Consider the following 23,372-nt stretch of genomic DNA (forward strand, 5'->3'; position numbering starts at 1 on the left):
ACAAAAAAAAAAAAAAAAAAAAAAAAAAAAAAACAACTAAAAACAGAGTTGCCAAATGATCCAGCAATCCCACTCCTGGTCATATACCCAGATAAAATGATAATTCGAAAAGATACTTGCACCCCTTTGTTCATAGCAGCACTATTTACAATAGCCAAGACATGGAAACAACCTAAATGTCCACAGTTGGATGAATGGATAAAGATGTGGCACATATATACAATGGAATATTACTCAGCCATTAAAAAGAAAGAAGTAATGCCACTTGCAGCAACATGGATAGACCTAGAGATTATCAGACTAAATGAAGTAAGTCAGAAAGACAAATACCATATATCACTTATATATGGAATCTAAAATACAACACAATTGAACATATCTATGAAACAAAAATGAACTCACAGATATAAAGAACACACTTGTGGTTGCCGAGGGGAAGTGGGGAGGGAAGGATTGGGAGCTTGGGATTAGCAGATGCAAACTATTATATATAGGACGGATAAACAACAAGGTCCTACTATATAGCACAGGGAACTATATTCAGTATCCTATGATAAACCATAATGGAAAAGAATATATATGTATAACTGAGTCACTCTGCTGTGTAGCAGAAATTAAACACAACATTGTAAATCAACTCTATTTCAATAAAATTAAAAATAAAACTTATTCATGTTTTTTTTAAAAAAAAAATACACTGACAGTGGACTTGAGAGGGACTCAGAAACAACTTCATCCATTTCACAATTCTGTCTAGGCTGACCCTGACCTTGTGACTCAAGCCGACATATGTGCTACCTTCAGCATTTCTCTTTTCTTTTTTTTTTTTTTTTTTTTGCGGTACGCGGGCCTCTCACTGTTGTGGCCTCTCCTGTTGCGGAGCACAGGCTCCGGACGCGCAGGCTCAGCGGCCATGGCTCACGGGCCCAGCCACTCCACGGCATGTGGGATCTTCCCGGACCAGGGCACGAACCCGTGTCCCCTGCATCAGCAGGCGGACTCTCAACCACTGCACCACCAGGGGAGCCCCTAACTCTTTAAATATATCTAGGCAAATATCACCCATGGGGATGCTACCAACCTGATTTGTTGACAGCTTCACTTGGTTCCACAATTAACTGCAGAGGGGCTTCTTTCTTCCTTGAAGAAACTGTACCTGACTTTGGATGTGATTTCTGGCACTGAGTCTAAAAGAGATACAACATTAGATCTATTCTATTAAATTACCAATTTTGATTAAACACATTTGTTCTTAAATTGAAAAAAGAAAGTATTTTTAAAAACAATAAACCAGCTGGTAAAGCTGCATACTTAACTCCTTAGAAACCAATTTCATAGTAAAGCTGAAATTTCATATAACCTATCACAGAAGCAATGTTGCTCTGAACAACTTTTAAAAACCTATTCTGCCAGAAGACTGGATAAATAAATTACCGTATAGTCATATATCACAGTATCACAAATACAACAGTGAAAGGAATAAACTACAGCATACATGAATGATTATGTTAAACAAAAAGAAAGTCAACAAGTATATAATCTCATTTACGTTAAGTTCAGAATAGATGCAAAAACATGTAAAACACTAAATATATATAGTATTTAGAAATTCACTCTATGCAGGAAAGAGTTAATGCACCAGGCCTGATCACTTAAAAACCTGCTTACAGGACTAGCCCTTGGCTGGCACACAGAGTCTTGGCTTTCAGAATGTTTCCTCCATTACCAACTGGAACCTGTTATGCCAGCCTGCCTAGACTGTTTGTATAAACAATGTGATTTATGGTGAACACCTTCCTTCTTTCCTTCAGAGAATACAGAATTTTGGTGGGCAGAGGGTACCAATATAACCAGCTCCCAATAAAAACAGGCTAAATCTCAAAAGGCTTCCCAGGGCAGAAAGACTGTACATGTTTTATAGCATTTTACTGCTGGATGCAAAGAGTGCACTCTGCGTGGCCCCTTTGGAGCGCCTGACATGGATTCCACCATATTCTGCCTGATGCATACTTTTCTCTTACTGATCTGGCTGTGTATCCTGACTATATGCCTATAACAAATCTCAGTCATGAGTACAACTAACTACAAGTGGAGTCTCATGAGTCCTATCTAGTGAAGCACCCAACATGTGAATGGTAGCAGGACCTGTCTTAAGTAGTGAAAGAAATATTGACACAAATGTCAGCACACACGCACGTGTGGTAAAGCTATAAAGCAAAAGATGGGAATGATGAACATGAAATTCAACACAGTGGTTACCTCTGTGCAGGAAGGAGAGGCAAAAGAATAAGATCACAAAGGGGCACACAGGTGCTTCAAAGGTACTGGTATTTCTAACATTGAGAAACGGGCACATGGGTGTTCATTTACGTTATTTTTAATACCTTATGTACATAACATGTTTTCTTTTGAAAATTTGAAATATATCAAGTCGTACATTTTTTAATTCTAGAAAAGAGAAATCTCATTCACACATTACAAGTGGGAAAGTAAACTAATAGACCATTCTGAAGAAAAAATTGACAATACTTAACAATTTCGTTTTAAAAGTACATATCCTAGAGAAATTCAATTTACAAATGCAAACAAGGAGGCATAAACAAAGGTGTTCACTACATCATTATTATAATGAATAAAGGGAAAAAAATCTAAAAATCTACCAATAGGGAAATATGTAAATAATGGAGCCACTACATTGCTAGTTCAGCAGATACACTAGGGAACTCAATTACGTAAAGTAACAAAAGCAAGTTTTCATTATATTCTACTCCCTTTTGAAACCTCACCAAGGATTTTTTTTAATGCATTCTTTTTTTTTAAAATTTATTTTATTTATTTATTTTTGTTGGCATTGGGTCTTTGCTGCTGTGCGCAGGCTTTCTCTAGTTGTGGCGAGCGGGGGTTACTCTTCGTTGCAGTGTGCAGGCTCCTCATTGAAGTGATTCTCCTGTTGTGGAGCACGGACTCTAGGTGCACAGGCTTCAGTAGTTGTGGCACATGGGCTCAGTAGTTGTGGCTCATGGGATCTAGAGTGCAGGTTCAGTAGCTGTGGCACACAGGCTTAGCTGCTCCACGGCATGTGGGATCTTCCCAGACCAGGGATCAAACTCGTGCCCCCTGCATTGGCAGGCAGATTCTTAAGCAATGCATCATCAGGGAAGTCCCACTAAGGATTTTTTTAAATGTATAAACCCAGAAGGATGAAGAGAAAGAGAAGGGAGTAGATGAGAGACATCAATAAACTCTTTTAGGTTGGAAAGCAGATTAGTAGCAACTGAGCAGCCCAGAAAGACCAGAAACATGCTAACAATGAAGTAAGCCCAGAAGCTGACAGATTTATGTTTAAGGAGAAACCCATAAGGTCAGTTTTTCAAGGTACAATGCACCTCTAAAAGAGGGGCTCCAGGTAGGGCCTGCAAACGGAAGAGTTGTTAAAGGATGTATGGGGGGAGCAGAGTCAAGATGGCGGAGTAGGAGGACATGGAATTCGTGTCTCCACACAGCTAGAGCATCTACCAGGCACTAGTGGGGGACCTCAGACACCTATGGGGACAGGAGGAACCCCCAAGTGACCAGGTGGGACACATGGGGAGGAAAAGTAGAGGCAATACAGGACCAGTGCCCCTGAGGGGTGGCTGGGGGAGGGGAGGAGCTCCCATGTTCAGGAGGGGCCCACCCACGGCGAGGGGATTGGCAAGACAGGGAGAGACCTTCAGAGGATTGGGGAATCAGAGGGGAACGTGGCCAGAGTTTCCCCCAAGCTCTCAGTCCCCAGCTAGTCTGCTGGGGTCCCAGGCCGAAACCCCTACACTCAAGGTCCCCTCAGGCACTTTTTTTTTTTTTTTTTTTGCGGTACGTGGGCCTCTCACTGTTGTGGCCTCTTCTGTTGCGGAGCACAGGCTCCGGATGTGCAGGCTCAGTGGTCATGGCTCATGGGCCTAGCCGCTCCGCGGCATGTGGCATCTTCCCGGACCGGGGCACAAACCCGTGTCCCCTGCATCGGCAGGCGGACCCGCAACCACTGTGCCACCAGGGAAGCCCCCCTCAGGGACTTTTCCAGCCCCATGGGTCTTGAACCTAGGTCCTGCCACCCCACAGCAAAGGCCTTCTCTGGTTTGTTTGGTTTTTTCTTTTTTTTTTTTTTCCTGTTCTGGTTCTGTTTTACCTTGTTGTTGTTTCATTTATATATATATTTTCTAATAAATTTTTACTTTTCTAATTTTATTTTATTTTTTATTGTTATACTTTTGCCTTTTGTTTTTGTTTTCTTTTGTTTTTCTGCCACACGGTGCAGTTTGTAGGATCTTGGCTCCCAAGCTGGGGGTCAGGCATGAGCTCCTGTTGTGGGAACACGGAGTCCAAACTGCTAGACTAACAGAGAATCTCATACCCCAGGGAATATTAATCAGAGTGAGGTTTCCCAGAGGTCCTCATCTTGGCACCAAGACCTAGCTCCACCCAACTGCTTGCAAGCTCCAGTGCCGACGCCTCAGGCCAAACAACCTGTAAGACAGGAACACAGCCCCACCCACCAAAAAAATAAAAAGATGAGACAACAAAAAAATATGTTACAGATGAAGAAGCAAGGTTAAAACCTACAAGACCAAATAAATGAAGAAGAAATAGGCAACCAACCTGAAAAAGAATTCAGAGTAATGATGGTAAAGATGTTCCAAAATCTCAAATAGAATGGAGGCATGGATCGAGAAAATACAAGATACAAGAAATATATAACAAAGACATAGAAGAACTAAAAAACAAACAGTGATGAACATCACAATAACTAGAATGAAAAATACTCTAGAAGGAATCAATAGCAGAATACCTGAGGCGGAAGAACAAATAAGTGAGCTGAAAGAGAATAGTGGAAATAACTGCCGAAGAGCAGAATAAAGAGAAAAGAAAGAAGAGAATTGAGAACGGTCTCCGAGACCTCTGGGACAACATTAAATGCACCAATATCTGAATTATAGGGGTCCCAGAAGAAGAAAAGAAAGAGAAAGGGTCAGAAAAAATATTTGAAGAGATTATAGTTAAAAACTTCCCTAACATGGGAAAGGAAATAGCCACCCAAGTCCAAGAAGCACAGAGAGTCCTATACAGGATAAACCCTAGGAGAAACACACCATGACACATATTAATCAAACTAACAAAAATTAAATTCAAAGCAAAAATACTAAAAGCAGCAAGGGTAAAGCAACAAATAACATACAAAGGAATCCCCATACAGTTATCAGCTTATTTTTCAGCAGAAACTCTGCAGGCCAGAAGGGAGTGGCAGGATATATTTCAAGTGATAAAAGGGAAAAACCTACAACCAAGATTACTCTACCCAGCAAGGATCTCATTCAGATTTGATGGACAAATCAAAATGTTTACAGATAAGCAAAAGTTAAGAGAATTCAGCACCACCAAACCAGCTTTGTGACAAATGTGAAAGGAACTTCTCTAGGCAGAAAAGAAAAAGACCCACAAAAACAAACCAAGACAATTAAGAAAATGGTAATAGGAACATAGGTATCAATAATTGCCTTGAATGTAAATGGATTAAATGCTCCGACCAAAATACACAGACTGGCTGAATGGATACAAAAACAAAACCCATATATATGCTGTCTACAAGAAACCCACTTCAGATCTAGGGACACATACAGACTGAAAGTGAGGGGATGAAAAAAGACATTCCATGAATATGGAAGTCAAAAGAAAGCTGGAGTAGCAATACTCATGTAAGACAAAACAGACTTTAAAATGAAGACTGTTACAAGAGATAAGGAAGGACACTACATAATGATCAAGAGATCAATCCAAGAAGAAGATATAACAATTATAAGTATTTATGTACCCAACATAAACATAAGGCAAATGCTAGCAGCCATAAAAGGGGAAAACAACAGTAACACAATAATAGTGGGGGACTTAAAACACCCCACTCACACCAGAGGACAGATCGTCCAGACAGAAAATAAGTAATGAAATACCAGCTTTAAATGACACAATAGACCAGACAGGTTTAATTGAAATTTACAGGACATTCCACCCAAAAGCAGCAGAATACACTTTCTTCTCAAGTGCACATATAACATTCTCCAGGATAGATCACATCTTGGGTCACAAATCAAGCCTCGCATTATTTAAGAAAACTGAAATCGTATCAAGCATCTTTTCCGACCACACGGCTATGAGATTAGAAATCAATTACAGGAAAAAAACTGTAAAAAAAAAAAACCTACATATGGAAGCTAAACAGTGTGCTGCTAAATAACCAAGAGATCACTGAAGAAATCAAAGAGGAAATAAAAAATACATAGAAACAAATGACAATGAAAACACAACGGCCCCAAACCTATGGGACACAGCAAAAGCAGTTCCAAGAGGGAAGTTTATACCAATTCAATGTCACCTCAAGAAACAAAAAAACTCTCAAATAAATGATTTAATCTTACACCTAAAGCAAAAAGAGAAAGAAGAACAAAGAAATCCCAAAATTAGTAGAAGGAAAGAAGCCATAAAGATCAGACCAGAAATAAATGAAACAGAAATGAAGAAAATAATAGCAAAGATCAATGAAACTAAAAGTTGGTTCTTTGAGAAGATAAACAAAATTGATAAACCCTTAGGCAGGATCATCAAGAAAAAAAGGGAGAGAACTCAAATCAATAAAATTAGAAATGAGGGACTTCCCTGGTGGCACAGTGGTTAAGAATCATGCCTGCCAACGCAGGGGACACGGGTACAAGCCCTGGTGCAGGAAGATCCCACATGCCGCGGAGCAACTAAGCCCGTGCGCCACAACTACTGAGCCTGCACTCCAGAGCCCATGAGCCACAACTACTGAGCCCATGAATCACAACTACTGAAGCCACTCACTCTAGGGCCTGTGCTTCGCAACAAAAGAAGCCATAGCAATGAGAAGCATGAGCAGCACAACGAAGAGTAGCCCCCCGCTCACCAAAACTAGAGAAAGCTCACGTGCAGCAACGAAGACCCAATGCAGACAAAAATAAATTAATTAAATAAATTTGTAAAAAAAAAAAAGTTAGAAATGAAAAAGGAGCAATTACAACTGACATCACAGAAATACAAAGAATCATAAGACACTACTACAAGCAACTATATGCCAATAAAATGGAAAACCCAGAAGAAATGGACAAATTCTTGGAAAGGTACAAACTTCCAAGACTGAACCAGGAAGAAATAGAAAATAGAAACAGACCAATCACAAGTAATGAAATCTAAACTGTAACTAAAAATCTTCCAACAAACAAAAGTCCAGGACCAGATGGCTTCACAGTTGAATTCTACCAAGCGTTTAGAGAAGAGTTAACACCTATCATTCTCAAACTCTTCCAAAAAATTGCAGAGAGATGAACACTCCCAAACTCATTCTGTGAGGCCACCATCACCCTGATACCAAAACCAGACAAAGATATCACAAGAAAAGAAAATTATAGACCAATATCACTGCTGAACATAGACGCAAAAATCCTCAACAAAATACTAGCAAACATAATCTAACAACACATTAAAAGGATCATACACCATGATCAAGGGGGATTTATCCCAGGGATGCAAGGATTCTTCAATAAATGCAAATTAATCAATGTGATACACCACATTAACAAACTGAAGAATAAAAACCATATGGTCATCTCAATAGATGAAGAAAAAGCTTTTGACAAAATTCAACACCCATTTATGATAAAAACTCTCCAGAAAGTGGGCTTAGATGGAACCTACCTCTACATAATAAAGGCCATATACAACAAACCCACAGCAAACATCATTCTTAGTGGGGAAAACTGAAAGCATTTCCTCTAAGATCAGGAACAAGACAAGGATGTCCACTCTCACCACTATTATTCAACATAGTTTTGGAAGTTTTAGCCACAGCGATCAGAGAAGAAAAAGAAATAAAAGGAATCCAAATTGGAAAAGAAGAAGTAAAACTGCCACTGTTTGCAGATGACATGATGCTATACATAGAGAATCCTAAAGATGCCACCAGAAAACTACTAGAGCTAATCAATGGATATGGTAAAGTTGCAGGATACAAAATAAATGCACAGAAATCTCTTGCATTCCTATACACTAACAACGAAAGATCAGAAAGAGAAATTAAGGAAACAATCCTATTCAGCATTGCAACAAAAAGAATAAAATAAAATACCTAGGAATACCTCCCCTAAGGAGGCAAAAGACCTGTACACAGAAAACTGTAAAACACTGATGAAAGAAATCAAAGATGACACAAACAGACGGAGAGATATACCATGTTCTTGGATGGGAAGAATCAATACTGTGAAAATGACTATACTACACAAAGCAATCTACAGATTGAATGCAATCCCTATCAAATTACCAATGTCATTTTTCACAGAACTAGAACAAAAAATTTTTTCATTTGTATGGAAGCACAAAAGACCCCAAATATATTGGCTCGGTGCTTTGTGACAGCCTGGAGGGGTGGGATGGGGAGGGTGGGAGGGAGGGAGACGCAACAGGGAAGACATATGGGAACATATGTTTATGTATGACTGATTCACTTTGTTATAAAGCAGAAACTAACACACCAATGTAAAGCAATTATACCCCAATAAAGATGTTAAAAAAATAAATAAATAAATAAAAAATAAAAAAAAAATAAAAAAAAAAAGACCCCAAATAGCCAAAGCAATCTTGCGAAATAAAGATGGAGATGGAGGAATCAGGCTCCCTGACTTCAGACTGTACTACAAAGCTAGAGTCGTCAAGACAGTATGGTACTGGCACAAAAACAGAAATACAGATCAATGGTACATGATAGAAAACCCAGAGATAAACCCACACACCTATGGTCAACTAACTTATGACAAAGGAGGCAAGAATATACAATGGAGAAAAGACAGCCTCTTCAATAAGTGGTGTTGGGAAAACTGGACAGCTACATATAAAAGAATGAAATTAGAACACTCCCTAACACCATACACAAAAATAAACTCAAAATGGATTACAGACCTAAACGTTAAGGCCAGACACTATAAAACTCTTAGAGGAAATCATAGGAAGAACATTCTATGACATAAATCACAGCAAGGTCCTTTTTGACCCACCTCCTAGAGTAATGAAAATAAAAACAAAAATAAACAAATGGGACCTAATTAAACTTAAAAGCTTTTACACAGCAAAGGAAACCATAAACAAGATGAAAAGACAACCCTCAGAATGGGAGAAAATATTTGCAATGAAACAACAGACAAAGGATTAATCTCCAAATTATACAAACAGCTCGGCCAGCTCAATATCAAATAAAACACAATCCAATCAAAAAATGAGTGGAAGACCTAAATAGACATTTCTCAGAACAAGTTATACAGATAGTCAACAAACATATGAAAAGATGCTCAACATCACTAATCATTAGAGAAATGCACATCAAAACTATAATGAGGTATCATCTCACACTGGTCAGAATGGCCATCATCAAAAAATTTACAAACAATAAATGCTGGAAAGGGTGAGGAGAAAAGGGAACCCTCCTGCACTGCTGGTGGGAATGTAAATTGATACAGGCACTGTGGAGAACAGTATGGAGGTTCCTTAAAAAACTAAAAATAGAACTACCATATGACCCAGCAATCCCACTACCGGGCATATACCCTGAGAAACTGTAATTCAGAAAGACACATGTACCCCAATGTTCACTGCAGCAATATTTACAATAGCCAGGTCATGGAAACAACCTAAATGTCTACTGACAGATGAATGGATAAAAGAAGATGTGGTGTATATATATATATATATACATATATATATTTCATTCCATTTTATGTATATATATGTATATGTATATATGTATATATATACATATATATGTACATATGTATATATATACATATATATATTTCATTCCATTTCATTCCTTTTTATGGCTGAGTAATATTCCATTATATATATGTGTGTGTGTATATAATGGAATATTACTCAGCCATAAAAAGGAATGAAACTGGGTCATCTGTGGATATGTGGATGGACCTAGAGTCTGTCATACAGAGTGAAGTAAGTCAGAAAGAGAAAAACAAATTTCATATATTAATGGATATATGTGGAATCTAGAAAAATAGTACAGATGAACCTATTTCCAGGGCAGGAATAGAGACACAGATGTAGTGGATGGACGTGTGAACATAGAGGCGGAAGGGGAGGGTGGGATGAACTGGGAGATTAGGTTTGATATAAAAACACTACCACGTGTAAAATAGATAGCTAGCGGGAACCTGCAGTATAGCACAGGGAGGACAGCTTGGTGCTCTGTGATGACCTAGAAGGGTGGGATGGTGGGGGATGCGAGGGAGGTCCAAGAGGCAGGGAATATATGTAGACATACAGCTGATTCACTGTGTTGTACAGCAGAAACTAACACAACATTGTAAAGCAATTATACTCCAATAGGAACTTGCCTGGTGGTGCAGTGGTTAAGAATCCGCCTGCCAATGTAGGGGACACAGGTTCGAGCCCTGGTCCGGGAAAATTCCACATGCCGCAGAGCAACTAAGCCCATGCACCACAACTACTGAGCCTGAGCTCTAGAGCCTGCGAGCCACAACTACTGAAGCCCATGCGCCTAAAGCCCATGCTCTGCAACAAGAAAAGCCACCGCAATGAGAAGCCTGCACACCGCAACCAAGAGTAGCCCCAGCTCGCCATAACTAGAGAAATCCCACACGCAGCAACGAAGACCCAACACAGCCAAAAATAAAAATAATAAAATAAAATAAATAAAAATTTAAAAAATTATACTCCAATAAAAAAAATTTCTGTAATAAAATTTTTTTTTAATTTTTAAATGTAAGTGTAGAAAGCAGTCAGTCACTGAGTCCCTCCTCTTCCTACCCAAACAGAAGATTAGATGTTTACTCCCTTGAGTTTTGAATCAGAGAGACTGTGAGCTCAAAGACATGAAATATAACTGAAGGTAAGAGTAACACATTGAAAACAGAAATATTAAGTGCAAGTATTCAAATTGCACCTTTCCCCTTGCTCACCTGGCTGAGAACACTCAGTTAGAATCAGACCCCTAAGCAGGAAAGAATTCTTTGTCAGAAAAACTTATCAAGTCAAGAGAAAAAAACCTGCAGATATTAACAACTGGACATCCACAATGATGTGGCCCACACAAATCATACCATGGTGAAATCTACCAATGTACAACTCTAACTCTGCAAATACAGCTTCCAATCACCATTTTAGTTTTTCATCCTTAAAAGTAAGACCGATAAGGATCACTGGACCACTGGACATTTGACAAAAAGCTCTAGTGTAAAAGGTAATGAGCAAAGTAAGCAAAAAAGGTACTTGTATGAAACAGAAACTCTTAGAAGAAATCTTAATTAAAAGAATTAGAAGAACCTAACATTGAGGAATATCATGAAATTTCAAATCAATAAAGACAGATGACAAGATTCTCAAAGCTTGCAAACATGAAAAAATAGTGGCTCACAAAGGATCAAGGAATCAGAGCAATATTCTCAACACCACAAGAAACTTTAAAAAAAAATAGAGCATGTCTTTAGAAGTCTGAAAGAGAATCATTTCCAGCCTAGAATTCTATACACATAATTACCCATCATGAGGGTAAAGTCATGGTATTTTCAAACATTTAAGGTCTTAAATTCTCAGAATGCCACTAAAGGATGAGCCCCACCAAAAAAAAGAAAGAGGGCAAGAAATATGAGCTACAAAACAGGACAAAAGAGAAGGGACTTCCCTGGATGATAAACGGAAATCACATTGACAACACTTACGTGACAGGCCTAAAGGTGGACAGAAACAAAAAATAGAGAAGAGAGATCTAGGAAGGATAGCTCCAGAAAAAAACTGAAAATGATAAATTACTTGATGTGTCTATATACACTGAGAAAACATTTATAACTCTGTCACAGAAATTGGTGATAAATTAGTCAGAGGTGCACAGAATATCAACAAATTTAAAAACCAAGACAACTAAATCAAGAGAAAACTAAGAGATAAGCAAATGGCTAAGCAAACTGTGGTATATCCATACCATGAAATACCACTCAGCAATAAAAAGAAACAAATTATTGATACACACAAAAACCTGGATGAATCGCCAGAGAATTATCCTGAGTGAAAAAAACAATTCCAAAAAGTTATATACTATATGACTCCATTTAAACAACATTCTTGAAATGACAAAACTGTAAAAATGAAGACTAGATTAGGGGTTTCAGGAGTTGAGGGAGTAAGGGTGAGAGAGAAGTAACTTGTTATAAAAGGATAAGAGGGATCCTATAGTGATGGAATTTTTCTGTAACCTGTCTGTATCAGTCAATATCCTGGTTGTAATGTTGTACTATAGTTTTGCAAGATGTTACCTTTAGAGTAGGTAACTAGGAAACTAGGTAAACCATACACAGTCCTGAACTCTACTATTTGTTACAACTGCTATAAATCTACAATTATCTCAAAACAAAAGGCTTGATTTTTTTTAAAAAAAGTAGAAGCTCCCAGTAATCTCTCTCTATAGAGAAGGTTCTCCTTTTCTCCTTTTAAACAGATTGGATTGAAATGATTAGATCCTTACTCTCAAGGACTGAGCTGGGTCTGACATGACATTTTAGTAAGACTCAGTCCACTCGTAACCTGCCCTGTTCTTCAGAATGCCCTCTCCTGGGTTACTGAGAGCCTAGTGAGCCTATTTAGCCCTTAAAGATTGTGAGATATTCAGTTCAGCCCTTTAGAGGTTTTTGCTCAACTTTTTAGCCTCTGGCCTCAAATTGTTCAAAATGTGTCAAATGCCTATTGGTGGTGGGTCACTTTCCTGCAGTAGGACTTTACCTTCTTAGCACAGCAAGACTACATGTTTCAGTCCACCATTCTGGCCTAAAGTTCTTTACTACCGCAGAACTTACAAATGTTCTTTAAGGAAAAGTGGCTATCCATTTGAGGCACCTCCAGAATTCCAATTTGTCATGCCATCCCTGCACAAGTGACAAAATCTCTGCTTTCCCTCAGTGGACTCACACTGTCTGGACCAACCTAAAATCCTCAGCTTTTGCCCAAAATTAACAGATACTCTCAGGGAAGAAAATGACCAACAGTCATCAACTCATATTCTAAGGATTCCACCCTTTGAAATTTTAGTTCATCTAGTCCTTGTTGCTTCCACAGCTCCACATGTCTCTAAAAACATGATTTGTTTGCATTTTATTATTATTTTTTTAACCAGCTCTTCAGCAGGAGTGTTGACTTACTGCAATCTGTTACATCCTTCCTAAAAGTGGAACCTCTACCATAACCTTGATACCAAAGTCCAACAAGAACATTTTGAGAAAAGAGAAAAAAAAAAAAGACAATATTGTTCATGAACACAGATGAAAACATCTTAAATATTGGCAAACCTGGGACTTCCCTGGTGGCGCAGTGGTTGAGAATCTGCCTGCCAATGCAGGGGACACGGGTTCGAGACCTGGTCTGGGAAGATCCCATGTGCCACGGAGCAACTAGGCCCGTGAGCCATAACTACTGAGCCTGCGCGTCTGGAGCCTGTGCTCCGCAACAAGAGAGGCCGCGATAGTGAGAGGCCCGCGCACCACGATGAAGAGTGGCCCCCGCTCGACGCAACTAGAGAAAGCCCTCGCACAGAAACGAAGACCCAACACAGCCAAAAATAAATAAATAAATAAATTTTAAAAATATTGGCAAACCAAATCAAAACAGGTTAATACTTTATGACCAAGTCAAGATTATCCCAGGAAACTTAGTTGATTTAACTTTCAAAAATCAATATAATTTATCACAATAAAGAAGGTCTCTCAATTCTGACAGAAATGGATGTCTTCATTTCTTGGAACCAAAAGGCTCTATGTGTTTATTTGTTTATTCAAGTTTCTAGTGAATGTTATTTCTATAACTACAGGTATTCCTCAGAGATATTGCAGGGTTAGTTCCAGACCACCCCAATAAAGCGAGTACTGCAATAAAGCAAGTCACATGAATTTTTTGATTTCCCAGTGCATATAAAAGTTATGTTTACACTATATTGTAGTATATTAAGTGTGCAATAGCATTATGTCTAAAAAAAAGTACATACCTTAATTAAAAAATATTTAATGTTAACCATCATCTGAGAGTTCTGGAAGTCATAATTTTTTTGCAATGGTAACATCAAAGATCTCTGATCACAGATCACCATAACAAATATAATTATAATGAAAATGTCTGAAATATTGTAAGAATTACCAAAATATGACATAGAGACATGAAGCAAGCAAATACTGTCGGAATAATGGCGCTGACAGACTTGCGTGACACAGGGTTACCACAAACCTTCAATTTGTAAAAAATGCACTATACGTGAAGGGCAATAAAGCAAAGCACAATAAAACAAGGTATGTCTATATACAATTCTTCTCTCTAATTAGTATTGTGCTTTTGAATAATTTGTCTTTAATCATTAGCTTCAAAAACTCTATTCCAAAGTCTGCTATTTTGTAGAGTTAGGTCAACCTATCCTCTTAAGATATATAATCAATAAAAGATTGATTCCCCTGTTTAGCAAATTGCCTTCAGTTTTCAGAAAATAACCAAACTTGCCAACCTGGATTAGGAACTTCAGTAGTTGCCCACTTTCCTAAAAACCTAATTTAGGCATCATTTAAGTAAGAGTGAAAAATAATTGTGTTAAAATTTGATAATTCTAATTCCCAGACCTCCAATTTCAAACACAGGAAAGGTCAGACCAAAATTTTCACAAAATATCTCAATTTTATATAAACTCAATGGGAATATAGGGTTCCTTTTTAAGAATAAGACTTACAAACAACTAAAATGTATCTAACTATATATTGTGTATTGTTCACTCACTAAACTATTAAATTTGTACCAGTTCTCCTTTTTGACTTACCTCTTTACTTGGTGACTGAACACAAATGTCTTTTATTTTAGGTGTTGAATAAAGCACTGATTTTGTGGAATTTGTGCTAAAATCACTGGCAAGACCTAAAACAAGTTAAAAGAGAACATGTATAAAATTTTTTGGTTACAATTAAAAGAAGCCCTACATGATATGTGAAGAAGTCTTTTGACTCTTTTAAGCGCAATTAGTTTAACTTAAGTACAGACATCAATTCAATATTCAAATGTTCCTAGAAGGCATCAGGACTGAAAAAGACAAGCAAGATTCCTGAAGAAATATGTGCCAGTTCTTCTTTCAGAACTTGTAAAGAAAAGATACTTTTCCACTGTGTTTTTCTTTGGTTGGCCTATTCTTTTATTCCAATACCTTCTGACGCTGACCAGCACTAGGAAAAGTTTTTGCCATTATACTCTTTTCTTTAGAAAGGGGTGCAAATCACCAAACATTATCTCAAGCTCTCCAGTGATCCCAATAATTCTGCACATTTATTTCCATTAATGAAATACTTTCTCTTGTGTATGATAATTATTTATGGAATTCCAGACTATAGGAATCTAGTGTGAACTAAAGGGAATAACAAATTATTCTCATTTTTGCCAGTATTATCTTCAGTATACCAGAAGGTACATGAAGGACTGCATATGTACTCAGAATTCCTAGAAAGGGGCTTCCCTGGTGGTACAGTGGTTGAGAGTCCGCCTGCCGATGCAGGGGACACGGGTTCTTGCCCCGGTCCAGGAAGATCCCGCATGCCGCGGAGCGGCTGGGCCCGTGAGCCATGGCCGCTGAGCCTGCGCGTCTGGAGCCTGTGCTCCGCAACGGGACAGGCCACAGCAGTGAGAGACCCGCGTACCGGGGGGAAAAAAAAAAAAAAAAAATTCCTGGGAAAATATTTTATATATTGAAATGCTAGAACATATTTGCTGAATTTGGTATTAATAGACAAATTTACATTTTCATCCATCCCAACCCTCAAAATCCATCATAAATGAAACCTTACTTTTTTCTTCAAAACAGTCTAGTAAGATTTCCAGTATATTCTGGCCTTGCTCTGTATTAATGTCAGGTGCCCTAATAAGAAGGAAAGAAGGGAAAATGTTAACATATCATCTCCAAAAGATATTTGCTACTTATTAACATCTACCTTGAAAATTCCATATCTCCTTATTATAAAATCTTAATTTTTACTTAATGGGAAAAATATCACCTTTATTATCTGAGGATAAAACAAGTATTTGACAGTCCAAGAGTTCCCAGAAAAGTATGTGAAGTAGTATGTCATTGTCTACATTAACAATTATATACCCTGACTAAATAGCCATATCTAAAGCTGTTTTAGACTACTGCTCTACCTAAACAAGAACATAAACTTTTTTGAACATATTCAATCAATCCTGAAATGCTTCTTTAATAAAGACTCTATGGTCACAAGTCCTATCGGCTCCAAGTAACACAGTCTTCCCTCCAAGATCTCAAATGCACTTCTATTCAATACCTTTAATCTTAAGGAGCTAATGAATCAGTATAAATTGTTTAATTAAAATTTGTATTGAGACAATTGTAGATTCACATGCAGTTGTAAGAAATAATATAGAAGAGGTCCCTTGATCACTTTATCCAGTTTCCTGCAATGGTAACATTTCACAAAGCCATATAGTATACTATCACAACCAGGATACTGATGTTGACAGAATCCACCAATCTTATTCAGATTTCTCCAGTTCTACACGTACTCATATGCGTGTTTATGTTTGTGTATATAGTTAGTTCTATACACTTTATTACATTTGAAGGTTTAGATATGACCACCATAGTCAAAATACTGAACAGTTCCATCACCACAAAGATCCTTCTATTGCCCTTTTAGAACCACACCCACCTTTTCTTTTAGCCCCATGGAATAAACTGCATCTTTCTATTATTTCCATTCAATCCACTCTAGAGTGCTTTCTCCATAGCTGTCATTTAGTCAGAATTGAAACTGCCTCTTCCTGGTCCATCATTTATCAGGCGAATTTCTTTTCTCACCTCCATTAAGTCATTGAACTGCCTGCATTAATATTTCTCTGTTAATATAAAATAACTAAGATGACTATACTTAACCAGTGGGTACATAAATCATTATTTTAGTCAGAGGTAATAGTTCTTCCTTTCTTCATTTAAAAATTCCACTTTCCAAAGATGCAAATAAAAATCATCTTAAAAGTTTAAGTACACAAATCACCTGGAAGGTCGGCAAAATCTTCTTCTATAGTCATTTTTGAGATGATCCTGAAAGAAAAGTAAATCATCAATCTGGTGAAAGTTTAAGTTCTTTATTCACTCATTCAGCAAGTATTTGCTGACTGCCTATTATAATACTATAAAGAGGAATATCTTCTGGATCAAGTGAAAAAGAACTTGTCTCATATCCACTGTTTCCAAATGTTTGTTTATACTATTTCCTTACTTTGGATTTATTCCATCTTCTTCCTCCTCTTCTTCCTCCTCCTCCACCTCCCCCCATACCTCTTCCATCATCAAAATCATACTATCTGGGCTTCCAGTAATTCAAGTTGGTTGACCAACAATATCTATTTATCTCCTTTTCCTGCAAGGAGATCCCTCTGAAGTAATAGTAAAGGACTAAACTGGCATCAAACGACAATGAAAAAAGAGAATGGGGGGCTTCCCTGGTGGCGCAGTGGTTGAGAGTCCACCTGCCGATGCATGGGACACAGGTTTGTGCCCTGGTCCGGGAAGATTCCACATGCCGCAGAGCGGCTGGGCCCGTGAGCCGTGGCCGCTGAGCCTGCGCGTCCAGAGCCTGTGTTCCACAACGGGAGAGGCCACGACAGTGAGAGGCCCGCATACCGCAAAAATAAATAAATAAATAAATAAATAAATAAATAAGAGAATGGAAGAAAGGGCCATCTGTGGACAAACAAATATAACAGATTTCTGGAAGATGGAAAACAAATGAAACATGATAACTGATGAAACAGAAGAAAAGCAGCAGCCTAAAGTAAGCTCAGAGGATATTGTCCTGGATGAGGAGTGAATGGCCAGCATAAGATAAATACCTAGGAAGTTAAGAATGAAATATCAGAAAAACTGAGGATAAAAAGATGCTAGAATGTTTCCAGAAAGAGAAAAGAGGTAACCCCAACAAAGAAGCAGCCCCAATAAATGGAAGCAACAGGAAAAATAAAACACATAGACATGCTGAAATTGGAGGTGGAGAGCATATTTGTGATACTTCGGGTCCTATCTTTTAATTGTAAAATCTATAAAGTTAAATTTTCTAGTTGAAAATTTTGTGGTAATAGGAAGAATAGTATGCTTTTTAAAATAAATAAACTGCTACCAATACAAAATGTTTAGTAAGCTGCACTCTTCCTTGGCCCAATGGGATATAAATGACCCCACCCCATGTGAACACTTTACCCCACTCATGCTCTGACATCCTGAGCTGAGCCTCGCTCCTGACTCTACTAAGGCTCCTACACACAACTTTGGACCACTGTAGTTTCCCACCCACGGTGACTGCTGCCACCTTGCTTCACTTTTGAATTGAATTATTCAGAAAGATGAAGACCTCTATTAGATTTTAAGAAACTTGAGAGCAGAAACTTTGTTTTAAGCTAGGTTATATTCTTCCCAGAGCCTTGCCGAGTGCATTGTATACCACACAAACACCATTTTTTGTTATCTTTTTGATATGCCAAATAAATAAGACCAAAAATTTATGAGATAAAAGTGTCTTTCTTTAAAGAAGGTGAGAGTGTTTCACACAGTCTGTTATCTTCAGGAGGTACCTAAGGAGCAAAAGATTAAATCTATTTTATAGATAGCAAACTAAGGAAAAAAGACATCTAACACATCTGCATTTTATCACAAGTCATTTGATGGAAAATTAACTCAAGCACTTAGGTCTCTCATCAGTACTCAGCATTCTGAAACACTTAAGTAAAACCCTGAGAATGTTAGTTAACTCCCTTCCAAGGCCTCATTTAAGGTCACTCTTCTCCTAATTTAATAAATAAAATGATAGAGTCATCATATTTGCACACTAAATGTTTTTGAACATTAAATAACACCTGTAAAGTACTCTGTTCCTCTTTTAAATAGAAAAATTTTAAGGCTAAGACAATTCTTTCCTTCAGCAAATATGAAATCGAGCACCTACTACAAGGCCAAATGCTATTTAGGCACACTAGAAAACAAGTGGTGAATAAGACAAAAGAGGTCTCTTAATTCTAAATTAAAAGTTAGAACACAAAATTTTTTGATTTTCAAAATAAATACACATTCAAAAACTTGCAATTTCAACTCATTTTTCACTCAATTTCAATTTTAGTTTCTTCCATTCACTGTGAGATTATTTTTCTCAAAGAAAATAATATACAATACAGCAGGGTTTCTCAACCCTAGCACTAATGACATTTGGGGCTGACTCTCTTTGTTGTGAGGGCCTGTCCTGTGCATTGGGAGGATGCTTGCAGCATCCCTGGCCTCCACCTAGATGCCCTTAGCACCCCCTCATCGATGCTTTCTCAGGACAACCACAAATTTTTCCAGACAACACCAAACGTCTCCTACAGGGCAAAATCACACCCAGTTAGAAACCACTTAAGTACAGGAATGACTGAGGATAATCTTTCAACTCCCTTCTCCCCTTGTCTTTCAAATGAGTTATGAGGCAAAGTCAGATGTTAGAACTAAAAGGCTCAAAACAACTCTAAGGTTATGATAGGTATTTTAAAAGTGGACTGTGGGAATTTGCTCCTAGCCATGTCTTCTCACCAGACTTTAAGGATCAAGTGACTCCTGGCCAAGGAACAAAAGCAGAATCATCCCATGCCCCAATGGATCTGAATGAAAACTGGTAATAAAATCAGGTACAACTCCAAGAGAAAACACCGGAGAAGAACCAAGCTGGGTCTATAAGGAGCCCTGCACATGAGGTGGCACACATATTTATGCTGTGTCAAGGGCACTTGCATCTTACCATATCACTCTGAAGAATCACTACTATCTGAACAGCTGGATGTGTTTTATCGGGAAAATGATTTTTCTCTTTGTGTCAGTGTGTCTGCACTAGTGCTCTGGTGAGAACTTTTGTTGTAAAATAAAAGTGAACTTTGGTCAAAAGAATGAGAACACAGCAGAGTGGACCAGCAGCTGCTCTTCCAGCTTCAGTTCTGTCTATCTCTCTCCTCCTCAGTCTGAGAAGCCAAGTGCAATACCCCGGGAGAAGGAAAGAGAACTTTGAAATAAGGAGACACGAGGGCAATGATTACAGAAGGTTGACTGGAGGCATGAAAAGCAGGAAAAGCAGTCAATGTCAGAACTAAGACAAACTTCAACCAGTCTAAGCTTCCCATATTCTGAAGGGCATCATCTTAAAGATAGGAGAAATTCATAACAGAAAGGCAGAGATCACAGTGAGAAAATAAGTTGTTTATTAACAATATCATTAATATTATTATTAATCATAGATTTTAAACACATACCAACACTGATACAAATAAAACACAGATCATGGTTTAAAAAAAAAGAGATAAAGAATGAGAAGACAAGCCACAGACCAGGAGAAGATAGTTGCAAAAGGCACATCTGATAAGGACTGTTATCCAAAATATAAAAAAACACTTAAAACTCAACAAAAAGAAAACCCAATTAAAAAATAACTGGTTCAAAGACCTTAACAGACACCTCATTTAAGAAGATATACAGATGACAAATAAGCATAAGAAAAGATGCTCCACATCATATGTCAAGCAGTAATGCAAGTTAAAACCAGATACCACTACCCATCTGGTTGTGTGACCAAACTTGGAACAATGACAACTGTAAAAATGGAACAACGGGAACTCTCATTTTGGAAGGCAAAACAGTACAGCCACTTTGGAGGACAGCTTGGTGGTTTCTTACAAAAATAAATGTACTCTTACCATATGACCCAGCAATCATGCATTTTTCGTTAGTCAACAGTACGAACGGGTGGTATAGGAGTACTTTTTACTATGAGCACCTGCATTGTTTACATTATATATAACTGTCAACTGAAAAAAAATGGGCAACTTAAAATTTGCGAGTTAAGTTTTATTCGGGGACCTTACTGAGGACTAGAGCCCAGTAGACAGGCTCTCAGCGAGCTCTGAGGAACTGCTCCAAAGAGGTAAGGGGGGGGGACCAGGATATATAGGAGTTTGGGCTGGGAAAAAAAAGGTAGTCAAACATCAAAATCAGACACCTCAAGTTAATGATTTTTAGTGCTTCTCTATAAATGGGAAGATGCAAGAGTCTGGGCTCATTGAAGTTATTCCTTATATAAGTCTCATAACTATCTAGGGCCAGCTTCCTGTTTTTCTCCATCCTTAATTCCCCTTAGGCACACCCTGCAGGCAGCTGCAGTTGCTGGTGGCTTGAAGGTGGGTAACATTCGTTATTTACTGAAATGGCAGGTAACAGTTTTTCTCCACAATACATCTTTTTATGCATACAAGCATCCATATATAACTTCATTATAAATGGGAATATCTTATTCATCCATGCTGAAGATCTTAAAAGGGGAGATAAAGTAGAAAACACAAGTTTAGGATAGGGGCTGCTAAGGGTTGTATAAAGTATGGTAACCATAACCGAAGTCTGAAATATAGAACAGTGAATACCAAGGGAGTCCAGAAATAGGCCAAAAAAAGAGCTCCCGCCCCCTTCAGCCATTCACAGCTTGCACTTTTTAACTAGTAGCTGCCTCACAGAAAACTATCTGTCAGTAACAGACGCCTCTCTACACTAGCAACTCTGAAGCAAAGGCACACTTTCAAGGCGTTTCAATACTTCTAAGGACAGAAAATTATTTGGAGGACTAGGAACTGGAGTTAGGCTAAAAAGTAGAAATCGCAAGATCCTCTGAAGAGAAAGACGCCGTCACGCCCGGGATTACAAAAAGACTTGAGGAAACACAAGTAAATTAACTCTAGCTATCGGCACCCGATCACTCCCGAGCTCAAAAAACTCGCGCGGCTTCCCCACTGAAACCCCCCAGAAGCCACAACACCTGCCCAAAGCTTCACTCTCCCAGCCTCGCGGGGTCCGCGGCCTGCACTTACCAGCCCCCACGCGGCCATGTTCCGGCCCGGCTCAGCCCGCGCAGGGGTTGGGGGCGGAAGTTCACACGGGCCGCAGCTCCAGGCAGCCCAGCGAGGACGGAGTCACCCGAAGAGCAGCCAGGCGGAAACCCAGTAGCACCTTAAGCGAAAAAGGCGGTAGATGGCGGGAACTAAGGAGCCGCGATCCAGCGTGCGCGCCCGGGAGCGCGCCCACTCGCGCGCATCCAACTACGCAATTTAAAATGGGCTGCACATGCGCAGAATGGGCCCTTCGACTCCAAACGAAGAAAGCCGTTAGGGGCCCGCCCCCTCACTGGTACTCTCCCACAGTCCGGCCTTCCTCCTCCCAAGAGCCCCGCCCCATCACGTCGTAGCCCTTCCCCCATCTCACGTGACTCCTAGTCCCTTACTCCCACAGTTTCATAGTCTCTCTCTCTCTCTCTCTCTCTCTCTCTCTCTCTCTCTCTCTCTCCCCCCCTCCCTCCCCCCCCCCCCCCCCCCTCCCCCCCCCCCCTCCCCCGCCTCTCTCTCCCTCCCTACCACAGCTTCATTCTTTCCCTCTCCCTCTCTGTCTCTCTCCCTGTCTCTCTCTCCTTCCCACGCAGAGAAGGTGTAAAACTTCCTGACGGTTCTCTTATAAAGTAAAAAGTAATACTTGGAAGGATAAGAGGCAGAAGACGTTTGAAGAGTAATGTTTTACTGTGTAGGCTCGTCACCCACACCCCAGCCGGTTTATGCATCTCTCTGAAAGCAATAATGGTACAGTAAAAATGGTGATGGATGAGGTATTCTTTTTTCCAAATATGTGGGTAATGTGGGTAATATTTTTGTGAGGCATTGCCAACAAAATGATCTGTGTAAGTATATATCATTTAAGTGTGACGTCCTGAAAGGAGTCCTAAATCAGGAGTCTTGAAACCTGCTCAGTGGACTAGCTATGTCATGTAGGACAAGCTCTGGCACCGTTCTGGCAGTTTCCTTAATTACATAATAGGAAAGTTAAGTTAGATGCTCTGAAGACTAGACCTGACCATTTTATGATTCTAAGAAGCTATGACCTATTTTTATGATTTAATAAAAATTTTCAAGGGAATTTACATCAGAAAATGGGTTACTTTCTTCTCGGGCAAGGGAGACAAAAGCAAAAATAAATAAATGGGACCAAATCAAGCTAAAAACTTTTGCACAGCGAAGGAAATTATAAACTAAATGAAAAGGCCACCTACTGATTGGGAGAAGTTATTTACAAGTGATATATGCAATAAGGGGTAAATATCCAAAATGTACAAAGAACTCATACAACTCAACATCTAAGAAACAACCCAATTAAAAAATGAGCAGAGGAATTGAATACACAT

At 38.9% G+C, this 23,372-nt stretch overlaps 1 protein-coding gene and 1 pseudogene across 6 annotated transcripts in view; one reads left to right on the forward strand and one right to left on the reverse strand.

The window, feature by feature from the left end:
• CENPC (centromere protein C) overlaps positions 1–22,246 on the reverse strand; it is a 91,590-nt gene extending 69,344 nt beyond the window's left edge. For 2 of the 6 annotated variants that reach the window (XM_027089673.1, XM_027089672.1), the window contains exons 1-5: positions 22,015–22,239; positions 17,142–17,188; positions 15,918–15,988; positions 14,906–15,000; positions 1,082–1,187 (exon numbers count right to left, since the gene is read on the reverse strand). In XM_027089673.1, coding sequence (XP_026945474.1) covers positions 1,082–1,187; positions 14,906–15,000; positions 15,918–15,988; positions 17,142–17,188; positions 22,015–22,032 — 337 coding nt within the window. In that variant the 5' untranslated portion in view covers positions 22,033–22,239. Of the gene's footprint in view, positions 1–1,081; positions 1,188–14,905; positions 15,001–15,917; positions 15,989–17,141; positions 17,189–22,014 lie in introns of those variants that run through there. The other 4 variants (XR_003429348.1, XM_027089674.1, XM_027089671.1 and 1 more) reach the window with 4 other exon arrangements.
• Positions 18,380–20,601, forward strand: LOC113611098 (60S ribosomal protein L39 pseudogene; annotated as a pseudogene).
• Positions 22,247–23,372: the final 1,126 nt, after the last annotated feature.

Source organism: Aethalodelphis obliquidens, unplaced genomic scaffold, assembly GCF_003676395.1.
Source record: "Aethalodelphis obliquidens isolate GAN/ISIS:26980383/991018 unplaced genomic scaffold, ASM367639v1 scaffold67, whole genome shotgun sequence".
NCBI lineage: Eukaryota > Metazoa > Chordata > Mammalia > Artiodactyla > Delphinidae > Aethalodelphis > Aethalodelphis obliquidens.